This window comes from Agelaius phoeniceus, chromosome 1 (genome assembly GCF_051311805.1).
Source record: "Agelaius phoeniceus isolate bAgePho1 chromosome 1, bAgePho1.hap1, whole genome shotgun sequence".
Taxonomy (NCBI): domain Eukaryota; kingdom Metazoa; phylum Chordata; class Aves; order Passeriformes; family Icteridae; genus Agelaius; species Agelaius phoeniceus.
Genome location: NC_135265.1, coordinates 21,574,827 through 21,600,542, shown reverse-complemented (window position 1 = coordinate 21,600,542; position 25,716 = coordinate 21,574,827). Strand labels below are relative to the sequence as shown.

The 25,716-nt window shown below is 36.2% G+C and overlaps 1 protein-coding gene across 1 annotated transcript in view; it reads right to left on the bottom strand.

Annotated features, from left to right (window-relative positions):
* The window catches only part of ITGA8 (integrin subunit alpha 8), a 113,372-nt gene that overhangs the window by 42,513 nt on the left and 45,143 nt on the right, over positions 1-25,716 (bottom strand). Inside the window, exons 16-23 of the mRNA XM_054638490.2 lie at positions 19,169-19,224; positions 18,470-18,624; positions 17,187-17,324; positions 16,665-16,732; positions 15,573-15,720; positions 8,872-8,964; positions 3,168-3,247; positions 109-189 (exon numbers count right to left, since the gene is read on the bottom strand). Coding sequence (XP_054494465.2) covers positions 109-189; positions 3,168-3,247; positions 8,872-8,964; positions 15,573-15,720; positions 16,665-16,732; positions 17,187-17,324; positions 18,470-18,624; positions 19,169-19,224 — 819 coding nt within the window. The remainder of the gene's footprint in view (positions 1-108; positions 190-3,167; positions 3,248-8,871; positions 8,965-15,572; positions 15,721-16,664; positions 16,733-17,186; positions 17,325-18,469; positions 18,625-19,168; positions 19,225-25,716) is intronic.

The following is a 25,716-nucleotide window of genomic DNA, read 5'->3' as shown; positions in this document are numbered from 1 at the left end:
ATTTGGGTTTATAATATGCCAAAAGATTCACTGCATGGGATTATCATATGCAGAAAGGTTCTGTAAAAAAGTATTTCTCACAATGAGTTGAAATAGTTGCATACTTACCCTCTGATCTGTACTTGAGCCACAGCACTGATGTTGATATGGAGGTTCACTAAGTTGCTGGTGGGATTTATCTTGTTAGAACTGGAAAAAATATGTACAAGTATTAACAAAGGTTTTATATCAGAACTCTAGATTATCCTATCACTCAACACAGAAGGTCCACTGGGCATATTAAAAAATGGGATTCCTACTGGCACTCTTCAGTCTTGTAGGACACTGGTATTTAAGTTGGATATTATTTGAGCTCATCACATATTTAATAATATCTTCAACTCAAGCTTCCTTTAAAGAATCCTGTGATGATGAATAAGATGTTACAAATCTATCTGGCTCAGAATATCTTGTACAACTTGGCTATCTGTATAGATAAAAGTATCTTAATAGAATAGAACTTTGTTTCATACACTGTAGGAAGGCAGTGTTAATGAACAAGACAAACTTTGTTAGAATAAAATTATTTTTCTGATTCTCCAAACCTGTGACTTTAGCATGACTGAGTCCTTGGGGAAAAAGAAGCAAGATCGACTGTTTCTTTCATTTTCTTGTTTGCTTCACTCCCCTATCCAGAGTGTTTACATTTTTAAAACCACTTAGTAGTGAAAACAGATCTCCATGTTTAAAATCTATAGCTCTCACTCATCTTATTGTCTTTTCTGATTGTAAATCCTTAGTAATAAACATGGTTTCTCTTACTTCAAAAGGCTACTCCTGTGATTATAGCCCATTCCTATAAAGAAAGGTTTGCAGGTTCAAATTCATGAAGATAGTGAAGTAATTACACTTAGAATTTATTTAATTATGAGATTAACAACACTAAATTTGGATTTTTTTTTTTTAATCAAGTGTGGTCTTCCTTGCTCCATGAACATCAAGTTTCTATTGCTGTCCCAGTTTGCTGGTATCACATCTGGGTACCATCAGTCAATTGGAAACATTCAGAGGAGGTCAGCATTTCCAGTGACTGACTCCTGAGGAATAAAGAGCTTTGATCCACGCTTTCTGGTTACAGATTGCTGAAATTAAGAGCAGCTCTAATTTGTTTGTAAACTAATGCAGATTTCCATCAAACATTATTTGAAGTTTTAGGTAATCCTCTATAGCCATTGTTTTGAATATAAATGTACAAAAATTGTTTAAAGTGTAAAAATTATTATACCACTATTTTGTTAGAATAAGCTGCTCTCCAATTTGCTTATTTGTCCTACTTTCCATAGAGTTAAAATACAGATTTTGATCATACATAACAAGGTATTCAAACCTTGTTCATGCTTTATGGCATTTTTTAGAGAAGAAAATAGTTTAAACAGTAGTGCCAAGACATCTCTCTCTCTAAGAGGTACATAATTGCATAGCAACATCCACATCAGAAAAGGAGTCAGATTTCAAGACACTACTCAGCCTCTGGCTCGTTTCTTATAAGTAATGAACTTCAGTTTTGCAAACCAAAATACTTTTATTTCACTTGATGTTTTGAAGCGAATGGAAGTCCCCTCCTTTCAATAAATGAAAGTAGGACTCAAATTCAGATGTGTTCTTGCCTCCATTAGGCAATTTCCTCTGTTTGCTTCATGGAGTTCTGCTCCCTTTTTCTTTTAGGATTGTTTTATCTGTTCACCAAGAACATAGAAATACACAAACTGTCCTGCTGCTTGTGAATGAACGTACAAAGCAGTGAATTTTAACTGTAGGGTACATTCCCTAAGCAAGGAATTTTACTCTTTACTCTTTCCTTTTTTGTTGTTTTTTTAAATAGCTGTGTGCTCTTCAACATTTTCATACAAGTTTGTAGCCCAACACATTTCCTTCCTTTACATTTTAGTGAGTTACACTCATGGGGGAAGCATGAGATGTTGTAGTCTCCAGAAGTTCAAACTTATTACTAACGAAATTCTTGTCACTTTTTAAAAACTGTTACATTCAACTCTTATTACCTAGACAGATTTAACTACCCAAAAGGCTTTGGACCTCCCCAGATTCACAGCATGAAAACAGTGGTGACATGAGCCTTTATAATCATTTAAAACTATTGCTTGCATTTGGAAATAAATAGTGGCATGGACAGGGGGCCTACAAGGTAAATGCTGTGTCTCTCTCCAGAGGAGCTCATGTCCAGGTTTGCATGGTCCCCACCCAGATTCCAGGGGAGGGCTGATGCCTGACCAAGTGCCTAATGGACTTCTGTGCCATTGCCGTGCCCTTCCTGAGTTTCTGCACGTCCTTTCCCTTCAAGGGTTACATTATGGAGACGTGACTTAAACATTTCAAATGTCTCAGTTATTTACCATAATGAACATGATCAAGGCCCTCATTAAAGGCCAGACATTAGCAATTAAGTCTCTGTGTGTGGGGCAGAGAGGGCCCCATACAGAACTCCAGTGAGTATTTGATGAGGACAGATGGAGCAGAAGCCCTTCCACCTACTGAAAAAGTCCCAGGTTTGTTTTTGCTGTTATCCTAACCCAGCCCACTCTGTGCTTTTTTGTCTTTGTGGAAGAAGTACTGCTCAGCATAATACACAAGATTCTACAGTATATAGAGTATATGTGAGGCCCACAAATGAGGAGGAATCAAATGGAAAAATTACAAAGGTTCACCTGCATCAAACTGAAACAGTGCTCTCCATGCCAGTAAATCTGCTGAGCAGATTTTAACTGCTTTCCTTTTATTTTCTAAATTTTTGTGAAGAAGAAGCATGTCTGGTTTAATTCAGAGCTTGATATGTTTGTGCATATTCACCTCTGTTACAAAGTGATTACCCTTTATTAATTCTGAAGTATAAAATAAAGTTCAAATTTGGCAAATCTGCAGAAGATGCTTTAAAAAATCAGTTAACCTGAATTTTAAAGAAATACCTGAATAACTTGAATTTTAAAGAAATAGGACTGATTCTCCTAATAGTTAATGAGGTTCTAACCTCAAAAATCCTCCTGACATAAACTACCATTGGAAAGCCCCTGTAATAATTACTGATACTCAAAAGGAACCCTATTATATAATAAACTTCATATGCCAAAAGAATTAATAATTTAAATAACCATGCTCTTGATAAAATATCTAACCTTTTTATTTGCAGCTCAAAATTGATGTTGAAATCTGCATTTTCAAAATGCTGAACAGAAAATCGAATGCCTGCGGAGAACTGAGAAAGAAACAAAACAACAGGTTACTAGAAACAGTTGATCTCCAGATCAATAAAGCAGTACTGTTCAACATTGCATTTCACAGACTTATACTGGATACTGCTGCTTTTCAAAATTAGTATGGAATAACATCATCTAGTTGTTCTCAGGAAAAAATACCCTCCTGCCTCTGTATGTCACCAGATGGAAAACTTGGCTGGAGAGAGGAAAGATCAGAGGAATAGAGAAGCACTCTCCCAAGAACACAGCAGTAGGCCCCTCTTCATCCAGACAGTCTTTGCTTTGCCAAGCCAAGCCAAAAGCAAATAGCAGTTGTCTGGCAGCTCTGATCCCTGCCTCCACCCATGCATGCCCCTGTCCAGGTCTGCAGGGCTCCCTGCACTGTCTCTGCACCTGGCAGCTCTGCACTGCCTGCTTCAGGTGTTGTGGGGCTGACTCAGCACCCGAGGCTAAATTAGCAGCAGTTTAATTTACTTCTAGTTGATTTTTTTTTCCATTGTGGTTCTGTTAAGAGGAATACAGCTTCAAGGTTATATTTTCAGTTCAATTTGCTACAACTTGGAGTGAGTGACCAGAGGAGGGTGTAAAACACAGGTCCCAAAACCGAAGGAGGTAAGTGCTTCCACTGGTGCTGCTTTGTGTTTAAGCAGACCTGGCTTCCACCTTTTGACAATTTCCATTTGCTTTGCAAGCAGAGCATGGATAAGCAGACCAAGTTTATTCAGAAGAGAGAAGGGCTCACTAGAGAAGGAATATACAATAGCCTGTGGTGGGGTGTCTGTAAGCCTCTCGTTGGACACATTCACAGCCCCAGAGTGTAAGTGGCAGGTGAGAAGCAGGAGATGCCATCTGTCCTCAGTGTTCAATTAATTAAATTCTACTGAAATGTTTAAATTATTGTTTTTAATTATTTCAACTGCATGTTTTAAATCTGGTAATTTTCAAAATGTTTATTTTTCAATTCCTACAACTCCTCACTCCCCCTCTACCTTCCATCTGGCCTAATGGCAGAATTTTTTGCAGGATAACATGCACATTGTAGTTGCATTTCTTAAAAAAGGATGGTAACACATATTCTCCATGTGGACAAACAATCTTTGTGAGAAATTCATCAAAAGGCATCAGGAAATTAGGACATGATTCCCTCATTTCTGCCAATGTCTGACTAGACTGGGGGGCGGGAAGGAAGAAAAAATGGTTGTCTGCTTGGCATAATTTCCTCAGAATATTTCAGGAAACCTTGTTAACAACAGGACAGGACAACCCAATGTAGGGACTTAAATTCAACATCATTAGAAGATGAGGAATTTTCCTCTGTGAATGTCATTTCATATGTTTAAGCAATCCCTTTTTCCCACCATTTGTTTTCATTCAATTCTCCTATTTCTTAATTTGCAGTGGTGCAACACAATCCATCACCAGAACAAAACTTACCTAACATGTTTCAACTACTTTCAGTTGACTCAAGCTGAACAATACTGTCATCATAAATTGAATGGTGAGTTCAAATCTTTGAATTCTGATGATCTTAATTTCATAGTTACAGTAGATCTCTCTTTTTTGAAGCAAAATCTTTCAGATGAAAAGATAGTGCTCATTAAATTGCTCAAAAGTTGAATAGCTGACTTGGAATAAAGATGTAAGCTCTTTTTAATTTTAAGCTCACTTTTTGTAGATGATATTAGCAACTGTATTGATATTCCATTCACCTTTAAAAATATAATGACTTTTGTCTTTTAGACAAAAATTTCCAGATATTAAACTCACCATTTCTCTTCCTGTGTTTACTAACCAGTATAAATAAATTTGTTTCCACTTATAGCAGAAAAAACATTTGATGAACCAAAGATAAAGTTTTCATCAGACAGAGCAGCCATGAGCTGCAGTTCTGATGATGTATTACACTCCTGAGGCTTCATCCCCCATTTAATAGTGAAACACACTCCTACTGTACAACTCTAATAAGTTGCAGATGTTGTCTTTGTATAATCATATGACTTTGTTTATGGCTTACACGACATAAATTGATATTGCTACTAATAATGGGGCAAGGATGCTCACATGCCCTTGCTGAAAACCCTTGCTGAGGCCAAAGGAGTTTAACTTGTTTGAACATATAACTTAGCAATTATTCAACATCCTTATTTAGTAGCACAGAAATTTTATCAGAATAGTTTATTTTTACTTAAAATTTTCAAAGTGAAGTAAGTTTAATTGAGATTGCATTATTTCCATGTTTGTAACATCATGTATCTTTGAAATACATGACATTTCTGCTATTACTAATAAGTTTTAAGCTATTATGTTTGACAGAATTTAGGAGTATGCTGGGAGACAGAGGTGTAGCTTTTTATGAAGTGTCTTACAGTTCTAAAGAAAGATAAAACATGGTGCTCTTGAAGAATCAATTTGGTACAAACCAAGAAATAGCCAAGATCTTCCAAGCTTCCAGTCTTCTAACCTTATTTCTATTAATTTCTATAAACTTCCAGATTTTTCTACTAGAATTTTCTCACTTGCTAATGCCACTGAACAGGTATTAGGAAACTTGTCAGTCTGATCCAGTTCAGTGTCATAAATAAGTATATTGAGCAATCTTTGCCAGTGAGATGTTGTCAGACATTTAGCTTGCATTCTGGCATTGAGATTTTCCTTAACAATCTTTTTATCTTCATTTTTACTCTTTTACCTTTTTTTTTTTTTAACTTCAAAGATATTACTGAAAAGATGAAATATTTTTTGTGGCCAGTAAACAATTTTAAGGACACAGATGACATAATTCATTTTGAAGATGTGAAGTGTCAGACAACCCTGTAGTCTGCTGCAGTAATATCCCATAGATTATATCACAAAATCCCAACATAACCCTCATACTCAGAAGTTGATCTTCAAGAGCTCAAGAATTCTAGGATTTCAGGGTGCTGGCAAGTCATTAAGGTGACTCAATAGTAAAGGAGTTTTAGGAATGTTCAATTTTGACCTAACCCTTCCTTCCCACTCACAATTTCCACAAAGAGTCCCTTTCTGACTGAGTATTTTGAGAATAACTGATCTCCTGCCAGAGCAGAATTGTTTTGCAAAACTGGAAATGGATCAGAGCAACCTTTTGAGATTTATGCAATTTGTACAAAGGGCTGGTATTTTGCTTTTGGAAGTACATTTGCCATCACAAATATGTTTGGACTGAAAAAACACAAATCCTTTCACCTTTACTGAGCTTCCAGGAGAGCTGGCTTCAAAGATAAATTTAGGATTTAAGATTTCACTTACTCTAATCAAACAATGTTGCCATCTGGCTTTGCAATGCTCCACTTTTGTACGCCTCAATTTTAAAGGAATGGATTATTTTGTTCTAAAGTAGAAAACCCTTGAATATGTTATGAACCCTGCTATTTTATTCTGCTACTTCTCTCTTTATGAAGTAGTTTGCTTAGTAATATCTGGTAATGGAACTTAGAGCAATCCTAGAGTTGATTCTGAAGAGAAGAAGCATTAGTTATGCTGTGAAAATTCATAAAGAGACAAGTGAGATTAGTAATGTTTTAGTGGCCACCAAATGGCATTCCTGCAGGCTTCACACTGCTAGTGCTAGCATTTTGGGTGAAGGATGATGTGGAAATAGGGCTTTGGATTCAAAGTGGGGAGTATTAGGGTCTGTAGTCTAACACCTCTACACTCAGACCTTTCCATTGCTTATGCTTATGACAATATGCAAACTGCAAAGATTTCCTTTCCTTCTTGGCATAAAAGTTGGTGTCTCTTGTGTTTGGTCTTCCTTTTCTCTTCCAGCCCAAGGGGTTTTATGCTATCCTGCCCCATTCCACTGCATCCCAATCACCCACAATATTCTTGTCCACCTCTGTCTGTATCTTGAGAATTTGCTTCTGCCTTGACACTAACTAGGAAATTACTAAGCAGATAAATAAAATTGCTGTCTTCTCAGTACAAGAAATTATTTGCCTTGAATTGGAAATTGTCTCATGCTTTGGCCCATCATTGCATCCCATCATCCCAGTATGAAAATTCCACCCCTCAGAAATGTTTTCAATTACTTTTACTTTTAGGATTTTCATTAAGTAGAACAAAACAAAACCTACAAAATCTTTTGGCCTTCTTCTCTATGTACTTCCCAGAAAATGTTTATAGTAATCTCTTCAGACTTTTAGTTCAAAGTAGTTCAATGTAGAAGGATCCTCACCAGGAAGATTCCTCTTCCCAGGAGGTCAATCACCTGGAGCTTAATTAATTTTCAATGGTTTCCACCTCCCTGTAGTCCCAAAGAATCTCTGTGACTGCCTGTGGCCATGCAAGCAGGTGACTCTATGAAACTCCTGCCCTCACTCTTTCTAAAGTTGTATGGCTGATCTCAGGCTACCCCAAAGATCCGAAGAAACTTATTCTAGCCCCAATCTCCAATGATATGACCCATTTGATTCTTCTATCAAGGGTCAGGCATGAACTGCTTCAAGATTGAAAGAGGCCAGGAAAGCCCCCCTCTACAGAGAGGCTGAAGCTTGAAATATTGATCTTCCATAAGATAAACCTTAATTTTGTAGGTATTTTGAAAATACTAAAGAAATTTGCTTTTGTTTCTTTGCAAAGCCATAGGTCCAATATGAAATTCAAACAGTAGTAATTTTCAATTAAAAGCTGTTATTTATTCCTGATAAATGTTTATGCTGTCTATTGCTTTGTTTTTATTAGGACGGTTTTTATTTAAGTATCAATATTTGGATTATTTTCTTTTAGTTAGATATTTGTAGAACTTTTGAATTTATGAGAAACACTAAATTCCTCTGCAAGAGCATCCATAGCTGAAAATTCCTGTATTTAACACTTCTGGGATTTCCTGGGTTGTTTTGTCATGATATAGGGACAAAGAGTGACAATTGTGGAATTTTTTATCTCCAAACCTATTTTTTATCCTTCTCTAGTATTTGTCATCACTTATTATACAGTTTTGCTTTTGTCCAAAAACAAGGCTACCATCATTCCATCTAATATGTAGTATGATTTATGAGAGGCTGTCATTGCATCCCATAATCCCATTTTGAAAATTCCATTCCTCAGAAATGTTTTCAATTACTTTTACTTTTTAGGATGATACTTTTACTTTTTCAGGAAATCTTTAGAATTAAAATAATAACTTTAAAGCAAAAGTTTATTCCAAAGATACTTACCTTGATATAAATTGTGATATAAACTGGCATTACAACCTGTATGCACTCAAGATGAGAATCAGGCTGACAAAGTTGTCATTTACTATACATATATCTTTATGCTTTAAGTAGAGAGGATACTAAAAGGGAGAAATAAACTGATCACATTATAGATTGGAATTCTTACTATACTAGTGCAACTTCTAATGGAATGATAGTGATAAATTGAGTTGCTCTCACTTTCTTTGAGTTCTAGCATAATTAATCTTTTAGAAAAACAAATTGTTACTTTTTCAAAACCACAGTTCTGCCTCTTATTACACCAACAATTTCTTGTCCAGGTAAATAATTTGGTTTATGGGGTGCTTATTGGGACACATTCTGGTAATTGTATAAATTTCCATTTGTTCCCCTTTAAAATTCAATCAGATAAAGATCAGTAAATGCATCTGGTTTTCCCTTACGTTTGCGCCAGCCACCATGGGGTTCCCAAGATCACAAACCACCATTCTAGTTTCGTTTTCCATCTTGTAATCACAGCTCAACACACGCAGGGCCTGCAACAAAAGGACACCAATATAGAGGTCAGAGATCACAGTGAAATGGATCCAGTTGGGAAAGTGATGCCTTTTTGACTGTGACCTTTCTTTTGATTTCAGACACCTGCTCAGAGCACTATCAAAACATTTAGTTGGTTATTGTCAGACAACGGGGGAAAACTGATGCCAGGGAAAAACAAACAGGATAGTTTCCCAGTACCTTAAGAACCAGGATGAGATCACTCTATGTCTAGTTTTACCATACTGCTTTGTTGCTGTGAATCATTCCTATAGCCATAATGACTCAACAGAGAGACAAAGAGTAGACAAAACTAAGTGAGAGGAATAGGTCTCACAGTAATTACAGTGTTATCCATCACAAGAAATCTCTATAATGAATTTCTGACATTGGCAAAACTGGAGTATGGATCAATTCTAGATCTTTGTTTTCCAATCTGTGGTAAAATACTAAGAATGTTAAATACTTCAGCAAAAACATAACCTGTTATGTGTGTTTCTAAATTAGCAACAAAGGAGATAGACTTTCACATCATCAGATATAAAAGTCTTTGTTGTTTATAGCAATCCTTATCACTAGTAATATCATCTGTAAACAAAACAAACTCTACAAAAGAGATACAGCTATAAAACAGTGCAAGCTAGGAGATACAGAATAAAGCAAAGCAATAAAATGGGGGGGGGTTGCAATAAAATGTGTTGGGGTTTTTTTCTGTTTTCCTCTCTGACATCTTCAGTAAATGAAGGCATTTCCATGTATGTGCAGAAGTGAACCAGCTTTGTGAAAGCAGGATGCAGCAAGCTGCATTACCTTTCTGCTCATTTGTGATTCTCAGAGATGAAGCAGTGTGAATGAGCTCATGCTCTCTATATAAAAAGACCTGGGAAATCTCTGTACCAATTTGCCCTATCTGTAAAAGCCAGCATGGACATGCTGTCCTTGTAACTTCCTGAGATTAAAAGAAAAGACAGGGCATGTCCTTAACAGAGCCCATGTGAAGCATGCCCTCAGCACACACCTCATTGTACGCTGACATTTTTACAGTTTGCTAGGAGGAAACAAAAGTTTGTTACACAGCATGTCCAGTGCACTAACAGCCTTCCCAAGCCTCTCTAGGGTTGGGAGGGAAGCATTTTTACATTCTCTCCAGCTGGTTAATTAGAGGTGGGAAGCAAGGCATGGGAGAAAAGAGGGTGTTAACACAGTCGGAATCAAACGTGTCTGGAAAATTGTCCATTTGATCTTGATGTGTGGGTTTATAGTTTTGTTTTTGTTGGGGAGAGGAGTTGAAATTGAAGTCTAAAAGATAGATGTATATACTCATTTGTATTAGATACTTGGCAGTTTCTTTAAAGATGCTGTATTATAGACTGACACAAAGTAAATCCACCCTCATCACATATTTTTTTTGTCCCTCAAAGGCTGAGAAAACATAGGAGTTTTTCAAGGAGTTCTTCTTCACTCTGGAGGCTATGTTTCTTGACTAAAAATGATTAATGCTGCAGAATTTATCTGACCAGCATCACAAAAGCTAATTTGTGCAGTCTAAAGATGTGACAAAGGGTCAACCGTGGTAGAATTCCTTCCATAATGAGATTTAGTGTCTTTGTTTTTGCACTGATCATATTTTTGAGGTGGTTAAGTACTAAATAGGAAAATTAAAACCAGGCAGGAAGCTAGCAAGAGCTGAGACTTGTACACCCACTGTTGTCAGTGTAATTACATTCACGTGTAACTCAGCCAGATGAAGAGTTTGCCACAAAGCCCTTCTACCTGACATTTTAGCAACACACAGGTTTTTTGGCAGTCTTGAGGAGAAGGAAAAGCCCAACAATTATCACATATGCTCCCAGGGTGCATTTTAACTAGAAAGTGATTGGATGCTTTAAGTAATCCAGGCAGCCTACAAACTTGAACTCTTTTGTGGTTGTAGTGATGAATTACTAATTGATGCCACAACAGTTAAAACACAACAAGCTGGCAAGTAAAAAACTTCCTCTTTCCTTTACTATCACCTTCCAATTTTATTTTCTGAGGAAAAGGGGATGGATTAGTTGATTTAATTAGTTGATTAGGGGATCTTCTAGTTGATGTATATTTATGTATCTAGTTGATGCATGAAGAGTAGTTTTTGCCTTCACCAAGCTGAAATCATGTCTCATCTAGCCAGCCACAATGTACCTAGTCTAAGAATTTTCATATAAGACAAGAATGTTCCAGGTCTTTTTCTCATTTTAAGACTGCCATGCTTTAGTTCAGAAGGGCATGGGGGAAATGGCTCAGAGCTTATCCACTGCAATACCTGTCTGGATGTGATCTTCAGCACTCTGCAGTTTCCAGCCTGAGCAGAGGCAGTTCTGCCAAAATACGTAATGTTCTTGGTGTGTAAAAATATCTGTTAATACTTTGTATTTGCCTGATTTACTAATTATTGCATAAGAATTTGGGTCCCAGCTTTTGCTAGGAAGGCAGGATTGAGCTGTTCAATGTGGGCAGCTCTATCACAGAGCAAAGGATTAGTGCACAGTATTCAGGCAATGGCTGGGGGCTCAAACACACAGTCATGTTAGGGACTGTTGTGGTGTAAGAATGTACCATACAGCAGTATATATTGTCTCTGGACCTACTGCTGGAAATATATGTATCTAATACTACAAAGTGGTTATACTTTCCTCATTGCAGCTAATTTCAGTAAATTCACACCTACTGCATATGAACAGTTACTGCAAGCCAATGGGTTTCCAGGAACTACTGAAGCTCTGGTAATTTTCTCATTTACCTGGTTTCTTGACCTTCTAAGTTTTTCCACAATACAACTGGTGAAAAACACACTTGATTTCATTTAAAGTAATTCTATTTCAATCCTCAGCTTTTGACTGAAGGAAGTGGCAGCATCTGCAGAAATCAATGAAGCTCCAAAATCATGTCCCTGATCTCAGACTTTAAAATCACTTGTATTCACTTGCCTCTCCACTTGCATATGATCAAATTTCTGCAAAATGTTGTTCATCTTTTATTCAGTTGCAGTCTGCAATATTCAGTTGCAGTGTGCAATATTCTACAGGATCAGGTCTGAGATAAGAAGATAATGCCAACTGAGGCAGGTCAAACACTATACTGCATAAAGCTGAAGGGAGGAGGTAGAAGACAAGTGATTTTTAAGTGAAGTTTTTGACTTCATCAGCTTCTAAGTGTAATTCAAATGATATAGAATAACACAATACATTGTTAACATGAAATAAAGAAAAAAAAGCAGGACTGGACAAGAGACACTTAAGGTGTTTCTCTATTAAGCATTTAATGCGTATTTCTTTATTAGCTAGACTGAATCCAGAATAGCCCCACAATAGACAAATATCCTCTAAGAATACTGTCAGTTTGAAATTATGATGGCATAATTGAATTATTTGATTCTACAGATATTTCAGTTCCATCAGAAATGTATCAAATTCCATTTTTTATTTATTCTTGTCTTATTCTGCCTGATTTGTTGGCTCTGAGGAGAATCTTATCTCTGCCTTAATACCAGGAATTCTGCAGTTTGGAGAAACACAGCTACACAGAGGACTGTAAACATGAATGCAGCCAAGAGGAAATACAACCTAGAGGCAGAGCTTTAAGAACATGATTGCAATAGGCTCTACCATAAATCTACCTGTCTGCTGAAATAGGTTTGCATTAAATTAGGTATATTTCAGGAGCAGTCACAGATGCTCCATTGTCAGGATACAACACAAACATAAAAATAAGAACTGGAATCCTGACTCCACTGCAACTGACATGAAAACTGTCATTTTCACCTCTACTCCACGCCTCAAAAAGTGCCTGCAGACCCTTTTTCCATATGCTTCAATGTTTACTGCATCCAGTGTGATAATTTCTTCTGTTATCTTGTCCATTCAAAGTGCCCAAAGCCCTGTAAGTTGAATGAATTGAATCCCTCTCATTTGTACTCACTTATACTCATTGACAATATGACCCCTAAAAGTTTGGTCATCCTGGTAACAGAAGAAATTACATTTAGAAAATTTTAGAAGAAATTTACGATATAAATTTTTTTCCAAATGAACATAGAATTTAACATTTTAGTTTACTTAATGGAACCATAATATTGCAAAAAACATAGTTTAAAGAAATACCCATTTACCATTTAAAAACAATAGGAAGAATAAACTTACTTTCAGTGCCATTTGTAATCCTTGTGAAAATAGTCCTTGAAATGCAGAAAGAAAGACACTAAAAATGATGTAGCAAGTAGGACTAATGATTTGATCCTTCTCCAAAAGAACATGATGATATCTTTTTGAATGAAGTATAAAAAGCAAAAAATATGAAATAAATTATATGTGTGAGTGAGCTTATGTGTGTAAGTAAATGTAGTGAAAAGGAAGGCAGTTTTCTATCTACTAGGATTCAGAATTGAATTTGTCAGAAAGGCATTTTTATCTTCCCCAAAATCTGAAAACAATGAAGTAGTTGTATTGTGTTTCCTGGGTTTTTAAAATTTTGTCTTCAAAAGAAAAAGTATTCTAACTTTAAAACTCCTTCTCAACCCACTCTAGCTTCTCTTTATTCTTCCAAAGCACCAGGATCTTTCCTTTCTTCCTCCATGAGTCTATTGTGTTGGCACTAAAAAATGAAATTGTTCCTAAAATGGTAAAAAGCTCTGAATGATTTCTCTCTGGTCCAGACCAGAGAATGGTTTGGATTGGAAGGGACCTTAACAATCCTCTAGTTCCACCACCTGTTGTGAACAGGTCACTTTTCACTAGACCAGGCTGCCCCATCCAACCAGGCCTTAAACATTTCAAGGGATGGGGCATCTGTAGCTTGCCTGGACAACCTGTTCCAGTGCCTCACCACCCTCACAGCCAAGAAATTTTCTTAGTATCTGGTTTTAATTTTCCTATTTTGTACTTAACCACCACAAAAAGATGATCAGTGCAAAAACAAAGACACTAAATTTCATTATGGAAGGAATTCTACCACGGTTGACCCTTTGTCACATCTTTAGACTGCACAAATTAGCTTTTGTAATGCTGGTCAGATAAATTCTGCAGCATTAATCATTTTTAGTCAAGAAACATAGCCTCCAGAGTGAAGAAGAACTCTGCAGTGTAAGAAGTCTCTCTGTGTCTTTCTTTTAGTCTCCCTTCAGATACTGGAAGGCTGATGCAGCCCAGGACACATTTGACTTTCTGGGCTGGGAGTGCACCTTGACAACTCATGTCCAGCCTCTTGTCTACTCCCACCCCCAGGTCCTTGAAATAATAGATATTGCTAATACATGCTTGAGGTTTGGAATTAGTGCCTCCTCTGACACCTTGGTAACATCCAAAAGAACAGCAAAAGATTTCTAAAGAGGAACAAAGAAAAAAGGTAACTATTTGTAGCATGTTAAAGAGAACTTTAGTTTTGTAGATAACAGTCAAAAAAAAGCAGTGGCTTTGCTATGAGAACAAAAGGAACAGGCAGTAGGAAAAGGCTGGTGTCTTTAAGATATATTTCTGAGATGTGAGGTTGCAGAGAATTTCTATCATCTTTGATGATAGCATTACTTCTTGGAATTTTTTTCAAACTAGGTTAGAAGCCCACTAATAAAGTCACTGACAGAAGGAGAATAAGGAAATACCTTGTAAGTTAATTTAACTTCCTTAAAAACATTTGCCTTCAGAAAGGAAATTAACTTGCTTTCTCCCACTCTCACCCTTGAGGCCCTTTTGCACATTCCAGGCACTAACAGAAAAAAGCAGGCTCATGTTGCAACAGCCTGGGAGATACATGTGCAGATGAGGCAATTCAGACTTGCTGTCCAACAGAGAATACATGAACACTCTGCTTGTTTGCAGGATAGGGTTTCATCTTTGCTCTTAAAAAAACAAACAGACCCAAAAAGGAAAAACACTGAATGTTCAGTACAGCTCAGCAGGACTTCAGTCAACATTAATCCTTCTGTGAACACTGGCACATTTTACATTTTAATTGCATTTTTGGTCCATTCATAACATGAAAGAATTGACAACAAGGGAAAGTAACTTTGTCAAGTTTATACTGCAGTAATGTCCAACTATTCAGGATACTGGAGACTGGGACACCCTTAATAGTGGTAAAACACTGGTGTGGTGTGAGAAGAGACAGCAGTGTCCAAGTGTCTGGGGGTCAGCAGGGCTCATTAACTCTGGCTTGGAGTTGGTACCATGGGATCCCAGCTTCGAAGCACTAAGGGAATTTGGCACTACTACTTTCTGCTACTGTATTTTTTACTGGTTCAAAATCTGAATTATGTGAATACCTCTATACCTAGAAGAAATGTGACAGCATTTGTGTAGTATTATAAAGAAGTCAGTGGGAAGGAGCTGGGTTAATGGGAATGAACCTGAGCTGGCTCTGAACAGAATGGTCCTGTCCTTCCCATCTTTTGGAGGCCTGGCTTATCTTTACCCGGGGCTGTGCAAGCAAGGATAACTGAGAGTTGATGGAATCTCCCTTCCTCTTTATGTGAAAAAGAACCTCTTTATGTGCTGGTTTCAGCTGGTACAGCCTATGTAGGTTATCCTTGCTCTCAGTTGTCTCCTTTGGTATCACTAACATCTTGCTTTTACTTTACCTTGTTGTTGCGTTCGACCCCAGTGTAATCTGCTTCGGGTGGAATCTTTATATGTAGCTCAGCTTCATAGGCTCCTTCCCCATCATTCCTTGGATTTATTATGAGCATGACACAGTTTTCTTCTCCAATTATTAGCTGATCTGTATCCCTGTATAGAACATATTACTTGTCAGGAGTTAAAACATGAACAATTAGGATTTATATATGAATAAAGCAGAAGGACATTTTGCTCTCAGAGCATCTGTTCTGGAAAACACTCTGTGAACACAAAATAAAACATTTTCTATAAAAATGACCACATGAAAAAGTATACCAGGTCCTGGGTAGAAAAGAGGTTAAGAGAAAACAAGACTGTGGCCAAGATGGACTATCACAAAACTTGAAAGCAACTGGTAAAAAATGTCAGAGCCTGACTACTTTCTAAACATCAAGAAGTATTTAGTGGAGGAACCACTTGCCACAGGGGTCTCATGAGCATTGTATTCTGGAGGACACAAAGGTGGTAGTTTCTCCTCATGTCCATTGTAATACAAACAATGACAGAAATTCTCCTGAGACCTGCCATGGCACTGTGCCCTTGTTTCACAGCTACAGACTGATTCTGATGAGAGTCAGGTAACTCTCAGACATTCCCCACTCGTCCTGCTTGGCATATTTCTCCCTCCACAGGAGAAACTGTTGCCATGTTTTGAAAATTTTATTTTGAGATTAATTTACTTCACTGTATACTGAGTTCAGGAGAATTGTGTCCAAGTTCAAAGTCACTGGCATACTGAAATAATAAACTTGAACCTTCCTATGAACAACAATTTGTATCATCTCTTGGTTTTCACAGAACTACAGCCACTCTAACAAACACTTGCAAACAATATTTTCTAAGATAACCATTAAACATCATGAATGTGGTTTGCAAGTATATTTCTCCATTTCTTGGTTTTATAGCTAAAATGGATGCACAAATTAAAATCTGGAAATCAAGTAAGAGTGATTAGCTACAGTAAACAACAGAACTGTGTTCTACATCATTCTGTTGCAACAGTTAGCAGTGTCTGGACTTTGTATATCCAGCATAATGTATCTTATTTAACTTACGGCATTGCAGAAAGTTGCAAGTCAGGAATACATAAATTGTCCTCCCCACAGTCAACCAGAATGTAAGCCTGTATCATTGCAAAATAAAAAAATATAATGCAGTTAGTACATGCCTTAAAGTCTAAATCACTTCATTAAATATTTCTAACCTGTCTTAAATACCACTAGCACTGCTTTACTGAATTAAATCTTTTTATTCTTTTTGTAAGTTCCTTTTCATGTGGTAGTCAGAGGTTGGAGACTATTTAGATGGTCAAATATGTCCTTAGCAGAACAATATAATCTTCAGTCCCTTTCCCACACTAACTTGGCTTACATATTCTAGAAGGCAATCAAAACAAGAAAATTTTGGAGATACTTGAAAGGCCTGTTGGTTCTAGTTTTATATTTAATCTACATTTTGTATTCATTAAATCCTTCTCATGCAATTTCTGGCTTTCTCTTTTAAGGAAGATGACACACATAATATTTGTAAATGCTTTCATGTTTATATACAGAAAATGTGACATGCAAAACTCATACCTGCTCTGCTAGTGAGTTTCTCTGGTAATAGTTCAGTATTGGCTTCACAGTCAAACTATCTTCGAAACTGGACTCATCCAAACTATAATTGAAGTTTATATTGATGGGAGATAATTTATCTCTAAATTCTGTTTCATCCTGTGAGTAACAATCACATAATAAAAACCAATAGTTTACTATGATTATTTCAGTTGGTACAGTAAGACAACAGATTCAGACTTCTGAAGGTAAAGATGGAGTCTTTATTGAAGGTAAGACGTGGTTCTTTGACAGATGCTGGCCAAATTCTGGCTGCATGTGGTGTCTTTAGGAAAGCAAAGTGACTCACCAGTAATTGGAATGCCCAGAACACATTGCCTCCACAGCCCCACATCTGGAAGAAGCTGGCTGAGCTGAGTAGACTCAGAAATTTTCAAAGCATTAGCCTAAAATGAAGCTGTTTAAGAGAGACACACAGAACCAACTCCTGTCAGCTACTGCCCCCCTTCCTTTTGAAATGGAGGTAGGGCATGTGTGGATTTGTGGAGGTAATATTGCTGGTTTGTACCATAACCAAGAATATATAAGACTTAGCAATGGTAAAATTCAACCACCTTTACTGTCTACAGATGTCCCTACATAGTGCTTGAAACTTCCCCATTTCACCTCCCACTGCATTTCTTGGATCAGAGTTGGAATAATCTACTTCAATTGCATGAGGGAACCTGCAAGTGAGGAACTGTTGATCCTTTCTCCTTTACAACTTCAATTCCATAGTTTTAATTTTTCTAAAAACATTTCAAAATATCTTTAAAATACTTTTAAAACTGTATGAATTTTAGGCCAATATTTCTGGTAAGACTCCTTTAAAATCTTTTGAACCTAAATTGATATTTAATATGATTTGTTCATTACTGCACTGTGAATACTAAAAAAAAAAAAATACCAAAAATGGAAAGCAATCTTGCATTTCTGTATCAGAAGATGCAGTATTTGATCAGAATTTCCAGAACAGTGTGAAATTAATGTATTTTTACACAGAGAAATTCTACAGTCTTCAAAATCAATGTTTCTTTTCCACTTATATTGACAAAAGATGAGCCAAAGATTTACATAGGGAATTTTTTCAAGGTAGCAGAATGCTCTGCACATACTGAACATACAGATGAAGTCTATCTTGTAACCCATTTCTGTAATTTTGGAAATTACTCTTCCTTTTCCAGTGGCTCCTTTTTATTATTATCTTTAAATCCCTGGTACCACTCAAACAACGATGAAAGTCCAAAATATTTTAAACAACTTACTCTGAGATAAACAAGGAAGTCCTGGCAATGGAGCTGTTTCTGTCTTTCTATCACAATAGAGAAGTAGTGATGTGACTGATGGTAATCAAAGAAGAGGGTCCTCTTAACAGCTCCTTTCTGTTTCAATGAATCTAACTGCAATTCACCTTTCAGCACTGAAGGATACAAATCAATAAATTAGTTATTGATTTAACAGGAAAAAAATCCAGTAAGGAATTCATTCTGTATTATAATTAATTAACCTAAGCAAGTCTTCCAAGAAAAAGTAATCCATGCTTTAAGTGCCTGTCTGTTTAAAAGCCCACTAGGTTTTGATCCAAATTATGCAGGATGTATAATTTAAGCTTTCTAATTTCATTGACAGATTATATGTGTACAGGACTTCTGTCCCTTTAATTTATTATTTTACCAAAACAGAACATTCTCCAACAAGGTACATTCTTGGTTTTTTTTAGAAAATGACTTAAACTGAAACAAAAATCCTTTAAGTGAGTAATAAAAGGTTTGCATTTACACACACACACACATACAGACACACATCTATCTATCTATCTATCTATCTATTGAAATACTTTTTTTAAAATACATTTTCTTGTCTTAGGAGGATCTCACTCCTACTGTCTTTCCAAGTGTAGGAAAAAATACATTTGAAATGGAGCACGGTTAGAGTAAATTACAGGAATAGAAAGTATTTCTTACCTATCTGATCTGAAATACTTTGACCTTCAAAATCTGCGCAGACTCTTACAGTAAAGCTACATATAAAAAAGGAGAAGTAATTCATTATTAGCAGAAAATGGAGTGACCTGGGAATCAGCAGTTCCCAAATCATATCTTTAAAGTATTTTCATTTGCTTAAAATGATGTTAACTGAAATTGTATCTAGCTACCTATGATATTCCCTAATTATGCCAGGAAGTCTCCTAGGTTTCACTAATAATCACAGAAGACAGTCTCTGAATACTTCCTGGCAAAGGTATAGAGAAGATTCTCTCATCCCAGCAGTTCTTGAGAGTCTATGGAGATGGACCCTTCTGACACTATTGCCAAAGTTGGATTTTTTATGCTGAAGTTCAGAAAACCACCTTTGTCAGAGGCTGTCTGCAGAAATACTTTCTGGTTCATTGTGGTCAAATCAGAAAAATCTTAGAGCATATTGGCAATGCTCAAGCTGTTTTCCAGCAAATGAAAGCACTTGGGATACCAATGTGTTCCACTGGCATTACTGTAAGATTTTCATTATTTCAACAGGCTACAATTAATTCCAAACATAAAACCTAAATTGTTCGATCTTTCTGACATCAGACTAACCAAACTGTATTGCATTTAATTTGTTAAGTTTTGCAGAAAGGTGCACTTACGTGACCTAAATCAAAGCATAGAGAAATTGGTGATTCATGTTCTTTATCTAATATGCTAAAGCAATGCATTCTACAAAAAGCAACACAACATAAGTTGTTTTTAATTTGCCTGTTCTGAATGTATAGCAAGCTCTTTTGAGCCTAGAAATACTCATATCACAACTGTAACCATTATACAAATGTCACCTCAACCATAGCAGAGTCCTTTCCCATAAGAATTATTTCTGTGTAAGACTGGCAACAGATTTGCAGTTATACTCAACAACTGATAGGAGAAGCTTTTTATAGTTGTATTGGCTGATACCTTCTAATCTGAACTTTTAACTTATATAAAAATTATTTTAAAAAACCCTAAAAAAGTAATGATTATACACAAGTTTCACTTTGTAAGGAATCTTTGCAATTTTTATAAATATTTAACGTAATTGCATTTTGAAAAAGTTTTCACAAATTACTCTGGATGGTATGAGAAACAGTATTAATTATGCCTGTTAATGCAATTAGCAGAGTGTAATTCCCTGACAAGTGGCAAAACAAGAAATCTGTCACTGGAAAGATGTTCTTGATTTTTGATTTCTGCTGTCATCTGCCACATAGACTTAGTTCTGCATACCATAATTCCTGATGAAATCCTGTATAATGTAACAAAATTGCTCAGGTGATAGATTCTTGCAAGTGCTTCTGGTTACCAATCATTCTTAATGAAAATTTTCATGGCTTCATAAAATGTTTTGGTTTGTATATGGAAAATAATCTGTAGGTCAGCATTAACATCAGCTTGAGTTAAATAAAAAAAAATTGCATATTCACGATCTTGATCTCCTCACTACTGTTATACTGTATAATAATGTTTCAGTGCAGTGGAATAAAAACCACTAACATAACCTTTAAACCAACCCGTAATCCCATTCTAATTGCATGTTTGTTTCCTCTGGCAGATGTAATGAAACTGCCACATCTGGCATATGTGTCACTCTCATGACTTTAATGGAAAATTCTTTCTTTATTTCTTGAGAAACAAGAATGGCATAATGCTATTAATCTCTGCTAAACTGTAGCCTTCAAATAGTCATTCCAGTCCATGCAGAAAATGCAAATTTTTCATATTCCTACTTCTTTACAATTATGAGTCAATACAGGAAGAACCAATTATTTCCAAATACACAAGGACAAAATAACAAAAATGAGGAAATCTTGCGTAATTGCATGAATGCAATTTAGACATCAGACTTCACAGGCCTCACATGTCAGAGTGTAAGAGGGTATTTCCTCAGATGTAAACTCAAGAGCTGCCATTGTATTAAACTCAGTTGTCTTGCTTTGGAGGAGTCACAGAAATTTTGCCCTATCATGTTTGGAAAAAGGTTGCGTTCAAAAATGCAGCTTGGAACGCTTTACTTGTCAAACAGAACAATTTCAGTGTATGCTTTATTTACTGCAATGAACAGAATAATTCATAATACATATTTGATAACTGAAGTAATGTTCTCAAATACTATGTAAGAGGCAAGATTTACTCCTTCCACTCCAAGCAGAGCTTATCAAAAAGGGAATAGCAGAGCAAAAAAGCAAAATCCTGGAGTGGATAACCTCCCACACTCTGGCCACACAAGAGAAAGACTATGGTTTTAGCAGAATTCTGCCACACATTTGTGATTTTGTTATTTAGTTCAGAAATAGTGCTAAAGACATCAGATTTCAATTGCAAACCTAGATGAATTTAGATTCACTCATCACTTCAACAAGAAAATCCTGGGGAGATGTTGAGGGATGTTTTAGCATCAAGATAAAGAAAAGCAGAGGGAACGACACACTACAAAAGAGGACAGGACTCTAAAGAATTTATAGAGATTTGAGATCTGACTCCTAGGCACAGTAAGAAACAGAATAGCTGAGCTTTGGAGCTTGCTTGTAGGGGCAATTAACCAAACAACACAATTAACAAAGGAAGAAAACTTCAGCAAGTAAGGAAAAAATGGGAAGTAGTCCATCATCCTAAAGCATACAAACTTTTTATGTGCTATGAATCTCTCTGAAGAGATCCCCACATCACATTTATTCTGCTGGGTCTGTCATCACTATGAGATTATGCTTTGAATAGTATTTGAATGTAGTTACAATATAGAGGGAAAGCCTTAAAACTGAACACACAGGCTTTTCCTGACAATCTTGGGGCAACAAAGCAGTTTGTTTAAAATAATTTTAAGTTTTTCAGGTAGACAGAAATTATTTTTACAAGAACAAGAAACTTGAAAATATTCCTTTCTTCAAAACTACTCTTGGCACAGATGGGAGCAGTCTCTTCAAAAGTTAACCCTAATAAAATGACCTAATATCACCAGAAGTGGTGAAAAGTTAGTTACCCATGTATAATATTTTCTAGACTGCACTTAGTACCAGAAAGAAATGATTTTGGTATGGCTACTCTGGCAGCTGAAAAAAAATAGAAAACTTACTTCAGGAAGTGAAAAGCAAGGCATTAGCAGATCCTACCAGGTGTCATTTGTCATTGCTAACAATTTCTTTAGCACCCAGGTTTGCAGATGGAGAGAAAGAATGGAAAATGCCTTAGCAGAAAGGCAGTGTAAGCTTTAATGTTCTGGGCTTCCATTCTGTGTGAGGCTGATACCCAACCTGCAAGGTCACAAACCTCCACAGAAGAGAAGAAGCTGTTATTGTTTACTGCTGAATGACATTTAAACAGTTTCCTTTTTGAAGTACAATATTTAAAAGCAAGTCAATACACTTCTATTACTCTAACACACTCTAACACTTGCCCTGCTTTGAGATTTTGTTAATGCCAAATGTAATCCAGTGACCAACACAGAGATTTAGTGCTGAAGGCACCTCATGGCTAAGCTACATTGTATGGCCAGGCTGCAGGAGCACTAGGGCTGCTAGAGAAAACAGGTGACTGCCCTTTGGGTGTCTCCAGGGCTACTGAAGCTAAAACCTGGCACAGAGGTCTCCTGTACAGCACCTCAGCTGTGTTGGTGGCAAGTGACACCACCTGCCTACCCCCTCTGAGGAGTGAGCTATCCATCTTCTGACTCTGGGCCATATGGCTTTGCTGTCCCACGCATGGAGTCAGGCTGGCCAACAGGCTTTGGAAAATCTCACACAAATTCATCTCAACAATGGCCCCTAGGTCCATATCCATGGGGCATCAATCACATCCTCTTTCAAATTAGGTCAATGAAAAAAGAAAATACCAGCAGCAGAAAGGAGCAAATCTAACCTATGCAGCTATGAACTGCTGAAATATTATTTTGGGAGTTTATATCTTTGATAGAAATTTTGTATTCAACTTTTTTTTAAGTGTAGATAGAAATGGCTCACTTACTGAATCTAGCTGATACAAGATTATAAATATTTTATTACTACTTAAATAGTAAGAAATTTGGAGATAAAGGAACTATATTTTTTCCAAGTATTTTCTGATAGTAGGAACTTGAAGATCAGAAATTTTAAGCTCTCTGCTTCTGGTTTTACTGGGTTTACAGAAGGTGGACAGCCTACAAGGCACATATCAAATTACACATCCAAACATGAAAAGCATGAAATAAAAAATGAAATTAAAAAAAATGAAATAAAAACATGAAATAAAAAATATAGTCTACAAATGTAAAAAAAGATATATATATATACATAATGTATTCTACAATACATGCTACAAATCGACTTTTTCTCATGATTGGACACTTTTTTGCAACTTTTGGTAAGTCAGGTAACTTCTCTCACTTATTGCTCCTCTACAAAATGGAATTAACAATATTCACCTTACATCAGTGAGAGGTGAGTAAAAAACTTTTGTAGATGCAATTTAAGAACAAATGAGGTAGCTAATGGATAATAGGACCTCAAATGGTAATAAAAATACCAATGCATAGATAAATTAGACCTCCTGACAGCTAGAGCCCAATCTTGAACATAATAAATCACATGATGTGGAAAGAGGTTTTGAAAAATTAAAACTTTTAATTTATTTATCTCTTTTTACAGATATTAACTTGCATCTTTCACACTTAGGGGAAAAAATAAACTCTTTTCCCATATTCTTTAATACCTTCAAAGTTGCAGAATTTGTTACAGATTTGCTAGTATAGAGAACTCAGAAACAGCCACATTTTACACAAAGCAGAGAATGAATTATATGCTTCTAGAAGTTCAGGACGATTCTCCTTGAGCTGTGCATAAAAATGACTTTTTGTGCATGTTTCCTCTGCTGCTTCAGCTTTGCAATTTATATCATGGCAGAAATAATATTTTCCTAATACTTGGAAATGTACAATAATCCACATTATTCATGCACACACACTTCCTGAAGCTTTTCTGGTAGGAGGTTTCCTTTCATTCTAATTTTTCAGTGTCAGTCAGTAGAGTTTTATACAAGTTGCACAGTTGGCTAAGAGATACAGAAATCTGTCCCATGGGACTGAGGAATTCTTTGCCTGTTGGAGTTTCCCTACTAATTGTTTTCATATGTTCAATACAAGCTTATATCAACTAAGGAAAAAAAATTACAGTGTGGAAGATAGCAGCTGCTCTTCAGTCATTTCATAACATGAACTCAATCTTTAGGGAACAATATTTTAGACTAAAGCAGACAGAAATTAAATTATGCTCCTATTAAAGCTCTTGTAGATATGAACCAAACCTCTGGCTTATTGTAGCAGAGAAATAAAAAAACCCAAGACAAATGTGTTAAAGGAGTATGCATTTCTTCCTTCCTTTTCTAAACAATATCTCAGAGCAAATATGTTTTTTAAGAGAGCTTTTCTTCCTCTTGTGCAAAAAAACCACCTTTTTTCTTTCAATACCTGTTGTTAACTGTTACAGCTCCAAAGTATTTTCTATTATGACATTGAGCATTTTTTAAAAGTTTTAAAATTTGGCGTTGTGAAACAACATAATTTGGATCAATGAACATGCTTCAGCCAAATGCCTGTATTTCATTTTTTTTATATCAACTATTAAAACAAAAGATAATTGAATAAAAAAAAATCCAGAAAGGCCAAAGCTTTGTAAAGTTCTGGGTTTGCATAGTTCCACCAAGTGCCTTCTACATTGCTCTGTAGATGGGCAATTTTCTACACTGGATGTAGAAATGAGGAACATGGTAAAAAATATGAGAAGTCCATAAAGTGTAAAAGAACAGCTCAAGAATGAAAATCTCTTGACAACCCCATCCCATATGCTTTCAAAGCCCACATATTTATTGGTTTAAGTGTATCAGAGTTTAGTTCCTTTAAGAGCCTCCATGGCTCTTAAATGAAATGCTTCTCATGATTATGTTTTACAGTTCATATTTATCAATTAATTTTTAAGATTCTTTAAGATTCTCTTGCTGAATTTTACATTTGAGATGATTTTTAGGACTCATGTTCTGTAAAGAATGTCTCCAATGTGAGGAAATCCTCTGATCATCTTTGGTTTAAAAGCAGTGCAAAACTTCTGCATTCATGTTATCTTCTGGAGTCCTCCTTTACACCTTAATATTGTTTTTGTTCAGCCCACTTCCTGGCAGGCTTCCTGCTTCTAATGTTTTTACATCTCAGAAATCTGTTCCTCACAGACTCTCTGGCAAGATTTACTCCTATTTTATATTCAACTTGCACGTGTTTATGCTCTGTTTTGATTTTAGTTTCCTCATTTGTTATGATTTCCACTTTTAAACAGTATCTTATGTATTTGTAATAGCCTCTTTTGTCAACTGTTCCTGGGGTCCTTTCAAAGTGACTTTTTTTTAGTGCAGTAAAGTGCCTTCATGTGGTGTTGTGTGCTATTAGTTGGCCTCCAAATGTCCTGCAAGCATTCTGTACTTATAACTGATCTTAAATTGTTTTAATTAGCTTTCATGTTGGGTTGTTTTAGTTTTTTTTTCTT